The 19,030-nt window shown below is 38.6% G+C and overlaps 1 protein-coding gene across 1 annotated transcript; it reads left to right on the forward strand.

The window, feature by feature from the left end:
• Positions 1 to 207: 207 nt before the first annotated feature.
• LOC106825213 (T-cell receptor gamma chain C region C10.5) lies at positions 208 to 17,186 on the forward strand. The gene is made up of 6 exons (XM_014831867.3): positions 208 to 322; positions 10,135 to 10,464; positions 13,477 to 13,536; positions 13,850 to 13,897; positions 14,178 to 14,225; positions 16,605 to 17,186. Exons 1-6 carry the CDS (start codon positions 214 to 216, stop codon positions 16,745 to 16,747), a joined length of 738 nt encoding a protein of 245 aa, XP_014687353.2. The 5' UTR covers positions 208 to 213; the 3' UTR covers positions 16,748 to 17,186.
• Positions 17,187 to 19,030: the final 1,844 nt, after the last annotated feature.

Here is a 19,030-nt window from a genome sequence, read left to right on the forward strand (position 1 = left end):
GGGGCTGATCTCTTCTTTATTTGCTCTTATTCTGTCCTTTTTCCAAGAATGCTTTTCACTTAGTGCCTTGGTGTTGAAAACAGACATTTGGGTCAATTTATCTGAGGAAAACTTATAAAATGGCAGATACCACAAAATTTATATTCAAAGACTTCAAAAGGAACCCAGAAGATAAAATTGCCAGTCCACAGTCTTTTCACTGATAGCTATATCATGAAGCTTACAAGAAGGCTGAGTTTTTGTAGAAGCTGTAATCAGTGTGAGGGAACACATTGGATCAAGAAATTTGGAGAAGGGACCAAGCTCATAGTAACTCCCTCTGGTAAGTAGCTTTTTTCTATTTTTACTCTAGTAATGAAAAAGTGATAGATGCCTTTTAGAAAAAATAATTTAGGATCACCATTATCTGACTGCCACATACTTGTCCTTAGCATATGAAAAGCAATTTTGTAGCTATTGGTCACTGTATATGAAAACAAAACTACTTTGTCAATAGTTTGTTCACTTCTCTGCTAATAAGCACATTGAAATTCTGCTTTTAGAATACACACACAAAAAAGGATAGACTCAGGCTAGAAGTTAAGATATTTTGAGGGCCCTGTCTGTAAAACACTGGTAAAAGTTACTGGTTCAAGTTGCTTTTCTTGCCGAATGTCTTTTAAATGAGATATACTTTTATTAATTACTACTTCTCTATATTTTGAGATAAAATAGAGTGCCCCTTTCTCCCAATACATGCAAAACCTATGTTATGGGTTGTTATCTCATCCTCAACAACAATGCAAAAAATTAATTCTTAAAGTAAATGACTATAGAATGTTGATAAATCTCACTTCTTATTACTCTAGCTTCCTAGAGGTAGGCTGAGATCAGTGAAAATTTATGCTATCACAAGTCTTGTTAAATTGCCTACAGATGGGCCAGTTTAAGGGAATTTGTAAGCTCAATAAGCCATTTCAGTTCCAAAGTCCATGAAAAGGGTCTGCATGGTTTTACATCCTAACTTGCTCAGCAAACACTCACTGAAGACAGTTTCTATGCTAGATGCTAGGGATAAAAGAGTGAATAAGTCCCAACATTCTAAAAGCTTCTAGTCTAGTGGATAAGTGTTCTAACCCCATCCAGGTCCTTGGAGGCAGTTCTCTGCCTGACATGACAAGGGGGACATTAACAAGAAGTTAACAAGTTGTACCAATTGTGAGTCCCTAAGGGGTGGAGACATTAGGTCCATTTGATAGTTCCATATTGAAAGATTTGTAATAAAATTTAGATATTTTGTTTGATTCCAATAATAACCATTGGGAAAAATTAACAAAAATTGCTAAACCTGTCATTTGGTCAGAGGATAATTAACGTCAAGTATCAAATTATTTAACTGGGTGACCATATTCAAGAATATCATAAGCTGGGTTTGTTTTTTTCTGTCAGTCCAGTAAATTTGTTCACTCCTCATTAGCCTTAAAGAGGAAATTTGGCCTGACTGAGGGAGAACGTCTCACAGGGATGTTCCCAGCCTGTTAGATCCACCAAAACAAAAGTTTTCAAGGAGTTTTCATGGTCAATAAAGCAGTGAAAAAACGAAAGAAATTACATATTTTGGTTTCCTTAGCCGTTGTGATCATAGGAACAATGAATTCATAAATGGAAAAGCAACTTTCTGGTCGTTTTTTTCCAGCTGACTTCATATTCAATGTAAATTGTAGCAATGAAATTGAATAATGGTGACACAGATATAATTCATGCAGGTCCTGAAAAATGTATTTTAGGAGAAAGTGATGCAGGGAAAAATATGGACTTTGATTCTGGGTCTGTCCCTTTCTGTATAGTCAACCTTTAGCAAATAAATTTTGATTCACTAATTATTACTCTACTAAAATTATAAAAGTAATACTGGTCCAGTGTGAAAAATATTGGAAAATACAAAAAATAAAGAAAAAATTAAAGTTTATAGTGACACATAGCACTGTTAACATTTTGATGTATTTCCATCCATTCATTCTATCTATGCAACAACAATCTCAAGTGGATGTTGCATTAAACAAAATTAAATATGGAAATTACCATCATGGTCAGTGATAAAAATGTGAATTCTCCAGAAAACAAATTAACAACATTAGAATTCTTAGGAAATCAGGAGTACAGATGAATGTTCTAATTACCATCTGGACTACAGGTTACTTTAGAACAAATGGTTGGTATTTGGAAAAAACTCTGTTTCTAAGGCTAATTGCTACTTGCTTGTAAAAATGATTAGAATATAATAAGTATTATCTCAAATATTATTAGCCTGAATTTAAGGTGATCTCTCATTTTCCAGTAGAAGTATTTCGTAGTAAAAAAGGAGGAGATTTTGCAACTTCAATGTATTAAGTTATAGCGATAATACATAAAAGTCAAATATCCACATATAATATTTAACTTTTAACTGGATTGTAGCTAGAGTTAAAAATTGTATAATACAAATATCAGTAGAGAAATACTGCTCTTTTTGCCCTCATATTTCATTAAATAGTTTGTTCAAACTCTTCACATGCGTCTGCAATATCTACCTTAGAGCACCTTTCTAGGCCATCTCAGGGCTGAGTGTCTATTTTGGGGCCTCCATAGAAAGGTGTCACTGGATGTTTTATTAAAAGTGACAATTACCCATTTATAAAATAAAAGGAAAGTATTTTTTCACTTATTCTGTTACTTATTGTATAAATGTGCCACAAAAGCATAAACTGTGGAGCTTTAGTCCCAAGTAATATTTTCCAAATCCATGTTCAATTTCATTATTTTTTTCACCAGTGCTAGCTCCAAAACTAGCATTAATTGAGTTCATTTCAGATGGAGATCTTGTCCACGTAGTGTTTTTTTGATCACAGCAGAGTGTTACAAAAGCGTTTAATATGAGAAGTTACAGAAGGACTGAAATATAAGATGACTCCTGTTTTCTGAAGGACAGTTTTGGGAAAGAAAGCCTCACCTTATGTTCTGGCACTTTCTGTCTGTTTGAATTTTGCCTGTTTTGTGTCTATATCACAGAGCTAGGATTTGCAAACATATTCTCCCAGCTCTCATGTCACATTTGAGTTGGACCTCACTAATCTATCAGCCACTGGGGCAGAAAAAGAAGCAAGCTATAATGCACAAACTATTTGTCATTTATTACAAATGCTTATTTCCAAAATCTATTTGAGATGACCTAAAATCAAATACACAAGTACAGGTATGCCTCATTTTATTGCGCTCTGCTTTATTGCACTTCGCAGACGTTGCAAATTGAACGTTTGCAGTAACTCTGCATTGAGCAAGTCTACAGCTGCCATTTTTCCAACAGCATTTGATCACTTCATGTCTCTGTGTCCCATTTTGGTAATTCTCACAATATTTCAAACTTTTTCATTATTATTATGTGTTGTGGTGGTCTGTGATCAGTGATCTTTGATGTTACTATTGTAATTGTTTTGGGGCTTCATGAACCTGGCCCATAAAAGACGGTGAACTTAATCAATAAATTTTGTGTGTGTTCTGACTGCTCTGGGCCGACTGTTCCCCCATCTCTCTCCCTCTCCTTGGGCCTCCCCATTCCCTGAGACACAACAACATTGAAATCAGGCCAGTTAATAACCCTACAATGGTCTCTAAGTGTTCGAGTGAAAGGAAGAGCTGCATGTCTCTCACTTGAAATGAAGAGCTTGAAATGAGTAAAGTTAGTGAGGAAGACATGTCCAAAGCCACAGCAGGCTGAAAGCCAGGCCTCTTGTGCTAAATTAGCCAAGTTGTGACTGCAAAGGAAAAGTTCTTGAAGGAAGTTAAAAGTGCCACTTCAGTGAGGACATGAAAGATAAGAAAGCAAAACATCTTATTGCTGAAATGGAGGAAGTTTTAGTGTCTGGGTAGCAGATCAAACAGCCACAAACATTCCTTTAAGCCAAAGCCTAATCCAGAGCAAGGCCCTAACTCCCTTCAATTCTATGAAAGATGAGAGAGCTGACAAAGCTGAAGGAGAAAAGTCTGAAGCTAGCAGAGGTTGGTTCATGAAGTTTAAGGAAAGAAGCCATCTCCATAACATAAAAGTGCAAGGGGAAGCAGCAAGTGCAGATGCAGAAGCTACAGCAAGTTATCCAGAAGATCTAGCCAAGATAATCCATGAAGGTGGCTACGCTAAACAAAAGATTTTCAATGTAGATGAAATAGCCTTATATAGGAAAATGATGCCATCTAGGATTTTCATAGCTAGACAGGAGAAGTCATTGCCTAGCTTCAAAGTTTCAAAGGACAGCCTGACTCTTGATAGGGACCAATGCACCTGGTGACTTTACATTGAAACCAATGCTTTACCATTCTGAAAATCCTGGGGCCCTTAAGAACTATGCTAAATCTATTCTGTTCTACTCTATAAATGGAATAACAAAGCCTCGATGACAGCACATCTATTTACAGCACGGTTTACTAAATATTGTAAGCCCATTGTTGAGACCTACAGCTCAGAAAAAAGATTCCTTTCAGCACATTACTGCTCATTGACAATGCCCCTGGTCACCCAAGAGCTCTGATGGAGACGTAGGAGATTCATGTTGTTTTCATGCCTGCTAACACAACGTCCGTTCTGCAGACCATGGATCAAGGAGTAATTTTTGCTTTGAAATCTTATTTAAAATTTCATAACACTATAGTTGCCATAGATAGTAATTCCTCTAATGGATCTAGGCAATGTAAATTGAAAACCTTCTAGAAAGGATTCACCCTTCTAAGTGTCGTTAAGAACATTTGTGATTCATTGAAAGAGGTCAAAATATCAACATTAATGAGAGTTTGGAAGAGGTTGATTCCAACTGTCATGGTTGACTTTGAGGGGTTCAAGACTTCAGTGGAGGAAGTAACTGCAGATGTGGTGGAAACTGCAAGAGAACTAGAATTAGAAACGGAGCCTGAAGATGTGACTGACTTGCTGCCATCTCATAATAAAACTTCAATGGATTTGCTTTTTATGGATGAGCGGAGAAAGTAATTTCTTAAGGTGGAATCTACTCCTGGTGAAGATACTGCAAAGACTGTTGAAATGACGATGAGGATTTAGAATATGACATAAACTTAGTTGCTGAAGCTGCGGCAGGGTTTGTGAGGATTGACTCCAATCTTGAAAGAAGTTTTACTGTGGGCAAAATGCTATCAAACAGCACTGTATGCTACAGAAAAATTTTTTGTGAAAGGAAGAGTCAATCAATGCAGCAAACTTCGTGGCTGTCTTATTTTAAGGAATTGACAAAGCCACTCCAGCCTTTAGCAACTACCACACTGATCAGTCAGCAACCATCGACATCGAGGCAAGACCCTCCACCAGCAAAAAGGTTATGTCTTCAGCAGAAAGCTCAGATGATGATTAGCATTATTTGGCAATAAAGTATTTTTTAATTAATGTAGGTATATATTTTTTTTAGACGTAATGCTATTGCACATTTAATAAACCACAGCATATTGTAAACATAACTTTTTTATGTGCCCTGGGAAAGCAAAATAATTGTGTGACTTGCTTTATTGCAATATTTGCTTTATTGCAGTGGTCTGGGACTGAAGCCATAACATCTCCAAGGTGTGCTTGTACAGTTAGACCATGAAATAAAAATAGAAGATCAAAACCACGAAGGAAAGCAGAAGAAAAAAGGGCCTGTGATTATCTAGCAAGAAGCACAGGGTCAAATTTTATGCTCAAAGGTAGCAGAAAATTGAAGTGGAATTCATACATTTCATTAACTGATGAAACTCATCAAGTTTTCAAATAGGACATGCTTTTTCCCACTGTAAAATCAGAAAAGGACTTCAATGCGTGAGTCCTTTAGGAGGAAAGTGAAGTAATAGAGTGGACATTGCCTTCAACATCCAGTTAATAAAATGGGAGAAATGGTCTTTCAGCAAACCCGTTTTATCCCACCACTGCATCAATGATATGGGCATTGTAACATTGAGCGTCGTCCACAGATGGTGACCCTCAGCAGATGCAGTCAGGCAGGTAACATTTAGTGTCTAATGTGACAATAGGAGGATTTGAGGACAGGCCTCCTGCCATCTCTCTAGTCATTCTGCTTTGAAGGCCCACTGCCAGGAGTTTCAAGCTGAACTCTCCCCATAAGCTGGAAAGATGTCAGTTTGAGGCTGAAATTTCTGGTGAAACTTGGAATACAAATAGGTTGTGCTGTTGATTAGGGAAAAGAGCCATTTGTTTTGGACAACACTGTGAAGCAGTTCCATAGACTGACTGCATATTATTAGGCTTTAGCCAACATTCCGTTTGATTTTCTTACACTGGGAATGCAGCAGATAAGACAAGACGATGATTGCCTATTAATTGTGTGAGTGAAAGGCACGTTTCCTCTGGTGACGGCTTTGAGAAATCCAGACTTATTAGAGCAAAGTGGAATGCAAATGAAGGAACAAGTCTTCACGCTTAATTGCTACGATCTAATTGCAACCCCAAAACACTGAATCCCTATTAGTAAGGGCAAGGTTTGGTCCCATGAGATTAAAATGTCATGTTGGGGCACCAAATCGTCATAAATAAAGTGTTAATAATAATGATAATGATAATAATGACCATAGGAAAATATGAACAATTATAATCTCTATTTCTATAGCATTTTTAATCAAATCCATTTCAGATCTTGTTTCATCTTGGTCTCCCTTGAGCTCTGGCAGGGATGTTGGATTGATTTACACTAAAATCACTGTTTTCAAACAAATAAAGCACCAAAGCCTTTCATTTACTTGATTTCTCAGCCACAGAATTCGTGAGCAAAATGCACCAGGACCAGAATCTTGGTCTCTTGAGTCTCAGGCCACATAGTTCCCTAGAATCTGAAGAACTCAAAGAAGCTAATTAGTCTAAAGTTTTTGATATGGATTGATCGCTGTGGAATTATTGTACAAAAGTCCTCGGTGATGGAAGAAAACTTGTCATCACAGGTAGGTATCAGAAGAACGAAATTTTTCAAGGTAGTAGAGGGAGAGCAAGAAGGAATTAAATTGCAATAATAAAGAAAGTTTAGGAAAAACAGGTATGTGATTGGGATTAGATGTAGAAATCTTAGAAGTGATTTTAAAACAAATGTATATAGTCTAGGACAGCATAGACAACACTGTGCAAATATTGGAATACGATTTGTCTTCATGTACATGTGGATTTACATAGAGGGTTCAAGTACGACATACATAATTATCATGAGAGTGTTTGGCCCGTGGACAAAGTTTATGATTACAGTTGAGTTTGTGAGTTGACACATTTTCTCTCTAACAGTGAGAGGGTGTTGTCAAAGAGTCCGGGCTTTGGAGTCAGGCTGACCTGGCTCCATCACTTACGTACTGCTTATGTGCACTTGGGTGACTTAGCCTCAGTTTCCTAATTCAGAAAATGGGATGACAGTGTGTATCCAGCAGGGCTTGTATGAAAATCGAATGAAATATCGTGAGCAAAGTACTTGGCGCATTGTCCAACACATAACAGGTGCTGGATACACGTTCCCCCGATTCCAACGTGAAGGGAGAACTGCACCCAGTGTGGAGAGTGTTTGCAGCCAACGACACTGACAGAGCAGCAGCTCCCCAGAGGATCAGCTGTCCTTCCAACTGCTCCAGTGGAAACTCATCTTACTGTCCACTCACACTCAGAATAGGAATTTGGAGGTGTTTGTTCCCCTTTAGCAGACTTTTCCCTCACTTGGCAAGAAAAATAAGATTAAAATGTGTTTGTTTTTAATTTTGTTGTTGTTCTATGTGTTTTAAATCTTAATCCTTTGTTTTAATTGATATTATCTCTAGCACCAACATTTACTGGCACAAAAATTTATAGCCAATAAATTTGGGCTTCATGCCCATGTTTATCAGAAAAAAAAGTTTAATTCATACAGAAAATAGTCAAGGTGTAAAATCACATATAGTAGAAACTTGTCATTAATTTTAAGTATGTATATAAATACGAAATAGCTATAATCATTTACTTGATAAAAGAAAAATTACAAGAAGAAACCAGAAAACACTTAAATCACTATGTAGATTTGAAATATAATAATTTCAATAAAAAATGTTGATATTTGGTAAATTTGTGTAGAATTCATACTGTTGCATCTTAATAAAATATAGACAACTCACGCAATTGAACTCAAGGCTATTATTTGATCAAGCACATGATTATATATAAATGAATTAGAGAGGTTTATTTATTGCTTTACCTGGTTTCCATTCTACACATCATGAAAATGATTTTGACCATAAAAAACACTGTTCATAAGTATTAAAAAGAATGTTTAAAGAAAAAATATGTAATATAATTATTTACAATATAGGCAATAACCATATATAATCAAGTACATTTTTTAACACTCAGTTAACTATTACATTAAGAAAGTTATGGAAATTCAAGATTCATTTTATCCTGAAAAGAATGAAATTTAAGAAATCTAACTAAGGAAGAGGAACAGGCGCTAAGAATAGTGTGTTGAAAAAGAAATCTTTCAATTCATCTCTTGATTTTCAATTTCTTTAGTAAATCAAGTCAGAAATAGTCCTATGAAGAAACAAAAGTTCCTAAGATGAATATTAGATTCTTTAATATATTGACTAGAGACCAAAATTATATAATGTATGATTGAAAAATTAATCTCATTTTATATAACATGCTTTTTAAATTAAAAAGAAAGTATGAGGTTTGAGAGATACATAGTATCTTACTAACATAATCAATAAAGTACCATTTACACTAAAAGGAAGATGTATAAAATTAAAATAAGCACATTATGACCTAATTGCATTTACAGCATGAGTAAAAAACTCAAGGTTGTTTGCTTACTGATTTCGTGTAAGTATCAGGAGCTGTGCTATATAGGCAGAACGTCTCAAGATTTCTTTTTTTCTTCTCAAATAAGAAATTTAATTCTTCTTTTCTTGAGAAATTGCCCAGTGAATTATTTAACTCCAAACTAGCCCAAAGAGAATACTAGTAAAGCATTTGTGGATCAATTGGAAATCAAATTGGAAAGAGTTTTAATATTTATAATCCCCATCTCTAGACTAACAATAAATGCATAATCAACTAACATTCCAGCATCCCAGTGACATGGCTTTGCAAAAAATTCCAAAATAAAGTGTGCTTTTGATGACCATTTTCTAAAGTGTAACACAATTCTAAGTGCATTTACTTGATAAGATTAACATAATAGAATTTTTTAAAATAATAAGTTTTTCAAAATCAGTTTTGGAAATATTGCCATTTTGTTTTGAAATTCAGGGCATTGTAAATAACTTGGAGGTGCAGCATTAATACTGCGCTACTCAAAAACCAGGAGTAGTCCAGTGTAAATTGAGATATTATATAAAATTAGACATCAAGTAGGAGATCACCATTACCTCAGAACTGGGCGTGGGACCCACATTTGAGCAGAAAGGTGAACTTTACAGATTGTCAACTACACATGGAAATGGATTTCCATTAATAAGCGACTGTGTATTGTTTAGACAAAATAAAAACTCCCTCCTGACATTTATTTATATGGCAAATAAGACAAATGTGGTATGTTCCAGAAACAATTGAATAAAGAGTAAGGTTGCACAGAGTTGCAGAATGTGAGAATATATTATTTAGCTACAGACACCATAAATTATAAAATTCACAGGATGGGAAAAGGAAATACTTTAGAAGGGACTAAACGTCCTCACGTCAGAGAAATCATCAAAGTTACCTGGTCTCCTCCCCAATCCTTGCCATCTACCCACCCACCTTGAAAACATGCTCCACAGGGATAGAACCAAAGAGATTTTAAAAAGTAAAGGTGTTCGTGAATGTTAGGTGCCTTGAAATGGGTCGGGTAAAAGTCATACCCCATCTTAGCATGTGGAGAAAGAACAAAGGCCAGGTTTTTATCCAGGCTCTGCCACTTAAAGCTGTGACTCTGGGCAAGTTACATAACCTATGGAACCTCTTTTCCCATTGAAAATAAGAACAATAAATACTTACAAGCTATGGTGGAAGAAAGGCCATGGTGAGCACTAATTCAATGGCAGCTTTTCTTCCTTTTACTATGTGCTAGGTGGTCCCATACCACACAGTGTTTATGCTTCTCTAACGAGTCTTTCTAATTGCTATTCCATTTTCCCCCACAGACAGACACCTTCCTGCAGACATTTCCCCCAAGCCCACCATTTTTCTTCCTTCAGTTGCTGAAAGCAACCTCCACAAGGCTGGGACATTTCTTTGTCTTCTTGAGAATTTCTTCCCAGATGTTATAAAGGTATATTGGAAAGAAAACGACGGCAATACAATTCTGGAATCCCAGCAGGGAAATACCATGAAGACTGACAACACATACATGAAATTTAGCTGGCTGACCGTGACTGGAAAGTCAATGGATAAAGAACACAAATGTATTGTCCAACACGAGAAAAATAAAGGAGGGGTTGACCAGGAGATTCTTTTTCCATCAGTGTATAAAGGTACGTGTATATAAATACAATCTCCCAGAACACTTTTTTTCAAAGGAACACCCCACCTTTTCTGCCAAGTATTAATGAAAAACAAACAAATATAAATATTTCTTAAATGTTGTTTTATCTAATGAATGTCCTTCTTGCCATTGGTAAATACAGTTCATCAAACATTTATTGCAGAACTGGCCTGTCGAGGCCCGGAAAGGATGTGTGGATGAGGACGCTAGGATGACTTACTGTCCCAAGGAGGATGCACAATTGTAGGAGAGTACATTCCTTTCCTAATCACTCAGGGTCACTCGAGATTCAGGCATGACGTCCCCAAGGAGTGCCTTTGATGCAGATGCTGCACGGATTCAGACAGTGTGGGCCGAGGGCTGAGTGTGTCTTGGTCCTCACAGAGGTCCGGTAACTCTCTAGACTCAGGACTTAAAGTGCTTTGTGTGAACACAACAGACCAAAGGCCCCAGACGACCCAGGAAAAGGAATCAGTTTGTACTTTTCCCTGTGGTTAACAAGCCCTTGTGAAGCCGTGGGGAACAAGCAGAGAACAAAATGTTCAAAGACCTTTACTGGGCACCAGTCCGAATTTCTGATGTCAGTCTTTATCTTCTGGGATCCTTTGTTTCCTCGGGGACCAAGTTAGGTTTGAACACTTGCCTTAGCTTTTTCCTGGGGCCATGATGAAGAGCAATGGAAACAATGTCAGTGAAAACACTTGCTTGTGAAAACACAACATGGATGTAATTATTTATGTATTTACTGCATTTTTTAATATCCTTTCCTAGAGCTAACTAAAGTAATATTTAAAAAGAAGGCGGAAGGTACTATTTCTACAGCTAAAAAACAGAGGGGAAATGAATATACGAAGCACAAATTTAACATAACCACTGAGCTGAAGTGTCCTATTAGGTTGTGATTTTTCTAGTGACCAGGGAAAAATGAGAAGTACGGTAAGTTCCATGGTGATGACCATCACAGAGAAGTTCCAGTTCATCATGTGTATTTCTTGGCACCTAATTTCTGAAACAAATGTCTCCATGGGCTTCTCAGGGCAACAAAGCTAATGAGGACATATCTGTTAAGGCCATTCTACAGCCAATTTGTAATGCTGTTTCTTGGAAGTTTTTGTTTGTTGTTTTTTGTTTTTGATAAAAGCTAAGAAGATAAGATGGAAGCACAAATCAAGGAAGTGATTTTCAAGAGCTAACACTAAGCTGGTCCAAGCTTTTGACCAACTCTGATTGAGAAAGAGAACTTAGGATACGTACACAGATTTTATTATGAAAATTGTTACTTTATTGCTTTTTCCACAATCAATCCATGGTAATAAGAGAGTTTTATTTATTCAATGGATACTTCACTATAAGGAAAAGAGACTTTTAAGACATGCTAAAGCCAGTTCTTGAAGATATTTTAACATCTAACCATGATTATGCTAACATATTCATTCTTGGAATTTATTCAAAATTTTATATCTCAAACCTGGTTTTAGAGCCACCAAAAAAAGATCTCACTGAGTGCATAAAATTGCATACCAGAACCATATCAATATAGACAAGAACATAAAAAGATAAAAGAAAACGGTGAATTCAACTTTATTTTTCTCCATCCAAAAGTCAATTATTATTATTTTTTTTAGGTGAGGAAGATTGGCCCTGAGCTAACGTCTGTTACCAATCTTCCCCTTTCTGCATGAGGAAGATTAGCTCTGAGATAACATCTGTGCCACTCTTCCTTTATTTTGTATGTGGGTCACCGCCACAGCATAGCTTGATGAGTGGTGTACGTCTGCCTGCAGGGTCCAAACCTGCAAACCTGGGCTGCTGAAACAGAGTACACGAAATTACCCACTACACTACCAGGCTGGCCCCAACAACAGCCAATTATTTTTTAAAAACATGTATCTATCTTTGTATGTTTGCCTTCTTTCTTTTTCACGTTGTAGACAAGTCTCACCTCAGGTTGTATATATTCAGAGAGGTATAAATGACTTGGCCTAGCTTTCTGTCTTTGGAAAGAATTGCACTGAAATGCTGAGCTCCTGTAATGAAACAGTCAATTGCTAAGAATATTTAACACATCTGGAAAAGAAAATGAGTTTTGTGTCCACAATGGTGGAATTATGTTGTATCTCTATAGATTACTTTCTATTTTATGGATTATTTTTGCATAGTCCTTTCCATGCTCCATCTCACTGAATCCTCCACAACCATTCTTTGAACGCTGGCTCCGCCCTCACTGGTATGACTCTCAGCAAGTTAGTTATTCTCCCAACCTTATTCCTCATTTGCAACAAGGAGACCTTCAAACTACAACTCATTCCAGTGTGACTGGAGCATTAAATGAGATAACGCATGTGAAGCATTTAACATAGCGCCTGACACAGTAATAACCACTCAATAGCCATTAGCTTTGATTCATATTCTTGTCACGTCCACAAACCCCACAACTCCAGAAGATCATGTGCATGAGTTGTGGATATTGGGATGTGCATGCTCTGGAAAGATATGCCTGATTCCTTTGCTCTCATGAGAAACTAGCCTAAACCAGACTCCTTCAAACGTGAGATTCTGTTGTGGATGCTAAGATTTGATGAGTAGGTTTTGGTAGCAACTCTTCACGTCAGCAGCGAGTGCTGAAGACTGTAGAGTAGCCACGTTTTCTGTTTATTTTTCCATTCGACAAGTGTTTCTCCAACACCTACCTTTGGCAGGCAGTGTGCTAGGCGCTGTGAATACAGAAGGAAAACGGGATAGCATTGGCTGTTACCATCCGGTTGTGATAAAGAATAAACAATGTATTCTTCAGAAACATAATACCTGAATTAGATCTGCTGAATTACATAGAATTAGGTGAACTATTCCTGGAATCGTAGGGCTGATGTTTTTAGTGATGTTCTTTCTGTCAGAGGATTATGTGTGTGTGTGTATAAACACATACTCACATAAACACGTATGCACACTGTTGAATAGTGGACGTGAATAATTGACTAATACTTGCTCCCATTTCTTCTAGTTGTCACCTCAATGGCCACTGCTGTTGGTTCTACAACGGCTTCTCCGACAGAGAAGAGCAGTAAGTCACTGTCTATATTTGTCTCTCTGTTATGTTAGGGCTTTTTCCCTCCCGATCAACTTCACTTTTGTACTTCTCAAGCTTAACATACAAAAGACCGATTATTCCTGGAATTGTGGGGCTCGTAATTCTCATATTTTCAGTGGTTCTTTTTCTTATCTGCCAGCAGATTATATATATACATATATGTCTCTATATACATGTTCCTATACATATGCACACACTATCAAATATATATACACCGATACATATATGGACACTATCAAATAATGGGCCTGGACAATTGACTAATGCTGGGTCTCATTTCTCCTAGTTGTCACTGTTGCTGACTCTACAACAGCTTCCCCAACAGAGCAAAGTGGTGAGTTTGCGTATATCCTTGCCTTCATGTTTTGCTTTGGCAGTTTTTTCCATTCCAGTCAAATTACCTTTTGAACTTCCCTGGTTCATAGTAGACAAGACCAATTATTCCTGGAATGGTGGGGCTCCTATTTGTAATGACATCTCTCCTGTCTCTCTGCTGGTAGATTATATATATGTGTGTAAGTTTGTATATATACACACATATACATATACATATTCATCAACTATCAAATAATAGGCATGAACAGTTGACTAATACTTGCTCTCATTTCTTCTAGAGATCGCTGCTGTTAATTCTACAAAAGCTTGTCTGAAAGATGAGAGGAGTAAGTTTTTGTATATGTTTGTCTTTATGTCACGCTATAGCATTTTTTTCCTCTGGATAAACTTCACTTTTGAACTTCCCTGGTTTAAGTTAGAAAAACCAGAATGGCTGGAAGTTGCAGAGTAGATTGAGTGATTTTTTAAATCAATCCCTCATTCCCTGGGAGCATCTTAACACTGTAAATGTTGGTTTGGGGATAAGATGATGGTAATTTAGAGTGTGCAGTGATAGGCTCTGAATTATTCCAACAATGGACTTCATTCATTTGTGTGGCTTTTGTTTCTAATGAATGAGGATTACATGATATCAAGATGCTTCCAGATTTCTTTTAAGTCTTTGGTTCTTTTTTTTTTTTTTTTGTGAGGAAGTTTAGCCCTGAGCTAACTACTGCCAATCCTCCTCTTTTTTCTGAGGAAGACTGGCCCTGAGCTAACATCCTTGCCCACCTTCCTCTACTTTATATGTGGGATGCCTACCACAGCATGGCTTGCCAAGCGGTGCCATGTCTGCACCCGGGATCCGAACCGGCGAACCCTGGGCCACCAAGAAGGGGAACATGCGAACTTAACCGCTGCACCATTGCCTTTGGTTCTTGCTAATAGCTAATAACATGAACTGATACGTACTGAGAGCTTCCTCCACAGAAGTCATTGTGCTGGGTTTTGCTTACATTTTATTAACTCTCATAATACTGCTACGAGGTGGTACAATATTTTCCCCCATTTATAGATGAGGACAACGAGCTAAAATTAATTAAGTCCCTTGCAGCATGCCACACAGCTGGATCTGGGGTTTCAACCTGCCCATCTGAATCGAGAGTTTACACACTTGCATGGTTCTGTCTTCCTCCTCTAAGATAGTCCTAGAGCAAGAAATCCCAAAACCAAGGCCCTGAGACATGATGGATGCATGGTGGGGGCTGAGTAAGAGCACGGGCTTCACAGTATCCCAGACCGGACTTGAACCCGTTCTTTTAAGGATTAGTTTCATTAATATGGGTAAATTACTTACATTTTCTGGATAATAATTTCTGCATCTGCCAACCAGAAATAACTACATCTAATGCAGTTATTGACAAGACAAGGTCACCTATGCTGAATGTCTAGCATAGGGTGTCTCATTTGGCTGTCACATAATCAGTGCTAGTTTCTGGCCCTTTTTCCCTACATGTGTACAAAGATATTGACTGGAAGCATTGGCTCCAGCCCTGCTGATCTTCCCTCCATTTCCACTATCAAGGGGACTCTGGACCTCTGCTAACACCTTACCTGACTAAGGGCAAGGAGTTATGAGCACATCTCCTCTCAGATCCCTTTCCACAACAAGTGCTAAAGATTCTGCAGTTCTGACTCTTCAAGAGAAAACACGTAAAAGGGAAATTTCCACAGGAAGAGACTTGGCCTTGTGGTTCACTGAATACCCAGTCTGGCTCACCGTCATTGTCTTTAATTATTTCTTGACACCATACATTTCTTGCCAAACTTCAAAGGATATTAAGTGCAAATATCCTATACATCATAGTCACGTGAGGGAAATTTAGGAAGGACAGGTGTGTGAGCCATGATCTCCTAAAGTTTCAGAGAATTTGGATTAACCACTTTCTCCTGTTTTATATAATGCCTTTTTACTCAAACCTCCTACCCACCCCTCTGTGAAAACTACCAAATTTCCATGGATTGTACCCAGTGTAGTAATCTCACTGCATGCAAAACATGTAATGACTCAGATGCTTCTGAATCAGAATTCAACTTTATATCTATGCTTAACTTTTTGATGTCTGGGGTATTAATTGCACTTGGAGATGCAGAATTACAGAGTACCTAAGAGTGTTCTTTAAAGTCATGGTGCTGAGATTGAAATTACTAAATGCACGACATCAGGCAAATTACTTCTCTCTGTCCTTAGTTTATTTGCAAAATGGGAATGAAAATAATCTCATAGTTTACTGTAAAATTTAAATAAGATTAAAGTTTTGTATGCAAAGCTCTGAGAACAAGGGTTTGGCATTCGGTTAGTGGTTCATGAATATTAGCTATTATTATTACTTAGAAACATGGTGGGGGGGTGAAGAAATGCTAAAAGTTATTTATCACAAATACTTTTCTCCCATTACCTCATTAATTAAAAACACCACCTTACTTTTCATATTTTGGAATGTTCTAAGCAAATTTCACAGAGGCTGTTGATTGACATGACCTGTAAATTGGATTCTGAGTTGTCTTGCTGTTGTCTGTGGAGGTGGGAGGGGTAGACGTTTACTCTTGGGTTTTGGGGGGGGTCACTACAATGTAGGTCATCAGAAAGAACTGTGACCACCCTCCATTAATAGGTCCCATCCTTTCAAAAGGACAAGTGAATCTAATCAAACATCTTCTCTTAGCCCCCCTGCAGCTGCAGCTCACCAGCACCTCTGCCTATTACACCTACCTGCTCCTCCTCCTCAAGAGCGTGGTCTACCTTGCCATCATCACCTTCTGTCTGTTTAGGAGAACAGAAGTCTGTGGCGATGGAAAGAGTTCATAACAGATGGTGGCGCAAAGAGGTCAACTTGTCTTCATCATTTATTGTCCCTAAAAGCGTCTCCTGAGGATCTAGCTGGGCTTTCTTTCTGGGTTTGAGTTATTTCAGTTCATATGTGTACTTTTCTGTTATGTCATGATTGTCATGGTTTTTCAAACCACTGGGATAACTGCACCAACGAGTTCTGCCGTTACTCAGGGGCAGGGCCACGGGTCGTCCTTTAGCATCACTCTCTCCATGATCTCCATCAGCTCCTCCAGCAACCCGAATAACCACGCCTTCCGAGTACAGAAAGCACGCAGCTCTAGTCACCTCCCTTAGGGCCATTTAACCAAAACCACCTTGAAGCCTTCCATTTTGCACACCCTGAACCTGACACCTTTGCTACTTGAATTCTGGACATTGTTTTTCATAATACGCACAATAAAAAACTCAAAAGTCTACATTTGTCTCTGTGTACTTTGATTTAATGAAATCTAAGTGGAAGTCCAGGGTAAGAAGCAGCATGACACCTTGAGCCATCAAATCCAGCGTTGGCTTAATGATGGGCAATACCACAGTTCTAATTCTTTCCCTGAGATAGCGGTCATGATGCTTACTTTGGGGCACTGGCTCCAAGAGGAGCCACAGTAAAATGAAGGCACACAGCTTTCTTCTCTTTCAAAGGTCACTAGGTTCACAGTCATTTGGTTTGGGACATTCTGATGGCGTCAGTATAACATCTAGCATGACTTGCACTGTGTGTGCTCAGCTCGACACTAGTGTTTCACAAGCACCGTGTTTCCTGGTCCTCACACTCACTCCATGAGACCTGCACTCACACCAAGAGGCATCGCAGTGGAGGGGCTGAGCCCCTGGACTCTGAACCCCGAGTGCTTGGTTTTGAGTCCGGGGTCTAGTATTAGCATCTGTGTGACCTCAGGCAAGCTATTTGAACTCTCTGTGCCATAATTTCTTCACCTGTAAAATGGAGTTTCAGCACCCTGTCTCCTGGATTACATGAGCTAATAATGCCTGGTACTCACAGGTCCTCCACAGCATCAGCATCCACTGTTGGCAGTTCTACTTTTGAATAGTAGACACTACACAACACAGAAACAGGAGTCATCTGTAATCTTATTTCCCCACAGAGAGCTTAGGTGTGGATGGAATAGGGACTCTGAGTTTCTACTATGCACCAGTCAACCCTGTTAATCCTCTATTAGCCCCTGGAGGTAGGTACAATTAGAGTCCACAGTGTATAGATTTGGAGAGATTAAGTTCTTGCTCAAGGTCCCTATTTTGTAAGTAATAGTCATTTAGAGCCAGGTCACTCTGAACTCAGAGCTAGTATTTTGTGACCCAATATCATGTGGCCTTCCCTTCACCCACTGTCAACTGGAGAAAACAAAACAAAACAAAACATGCACAGCTTCTCTACTAAAGGCATCCTCCAAGGAGTCAGTGAGAATTTTCTTAAGAACCTGTGGGTGCATCTGTGTTTTCTCCTCATGCATATACTCTGTTATTACCATAATTCCTCCCTTTGTTATCAAGAGTATGGAAATTCTACTTTATTCTGTGTGTCCCAGGTTTGCAACTGCTTTTTGGGGGGATGCTACAGAAAGGGACCGAGAGGCTCAGGCAGAGCTCTACCAGGCAGCGTCTCCCGTGACTTCCAACTTCTGAGCAGCTTCCTCCCGCACTGGGGCTGGGCTGCCCTGAACGAGCCGCACTGAGAGGGAGAGCACAGGTGGCGGTGGAGGAGACAGCCTGGGTGGCGGGAGGGGGCTGGGGTGGCCGCTGGTGTGTTATTTTCTCAGGCTTCTTTTGTGTACATGCTCTGTCAAATGTGGTTGACTCGTGTAGAATGCTCAAACTCAAACCGACCCCTAGGGGTTGGGGTTGTGCAAGCAGTGGCTAGGGTGTCATGAGATAAAGTAAGGACAGTTAAACCACAACCAACCTTGCTCACTTTCAAAGGCCACAGCTAATGGGAGGAAAATATCCATCTACACAGTCATGTGATTGCAGTCAAACATACTCTTAGGCTGTGGTCGGGGGTGCCCTGCTTTTTATACACAGAGTTTACTCCAATTAGCTACAGTGTGAGTCTGGAATCTTACTCCCAGGGCTGTTCAGATGCTGCATCTCAGTCCACTCTCGTGACCCTGTTCCGAAGGAAAGAGCAGACAGGACACCTTGGAGCACGAACATTACCCTAACAGTCCATCAAGTATCCGAGCTCTTCCATGCTGTTTGATTTACTGAGTCTGGTACCTTCTGATTTCATCTTCTCAGTGTAGA

Source organism: Equus asinus, chromosome 1 (genome assembly GCF_041296235.1).
Source record: "Equus asinus isolate D_3611 breed Donkey chromosome 1, EquAss-T2T_v2, whole genome shotgun sequence".
Classification (NCBI taxonomy): Eukaryota; Metazoa; Chordata; class Mammalia; order Perissodactyla; family Equidae; genus Equus; species Equus asinus.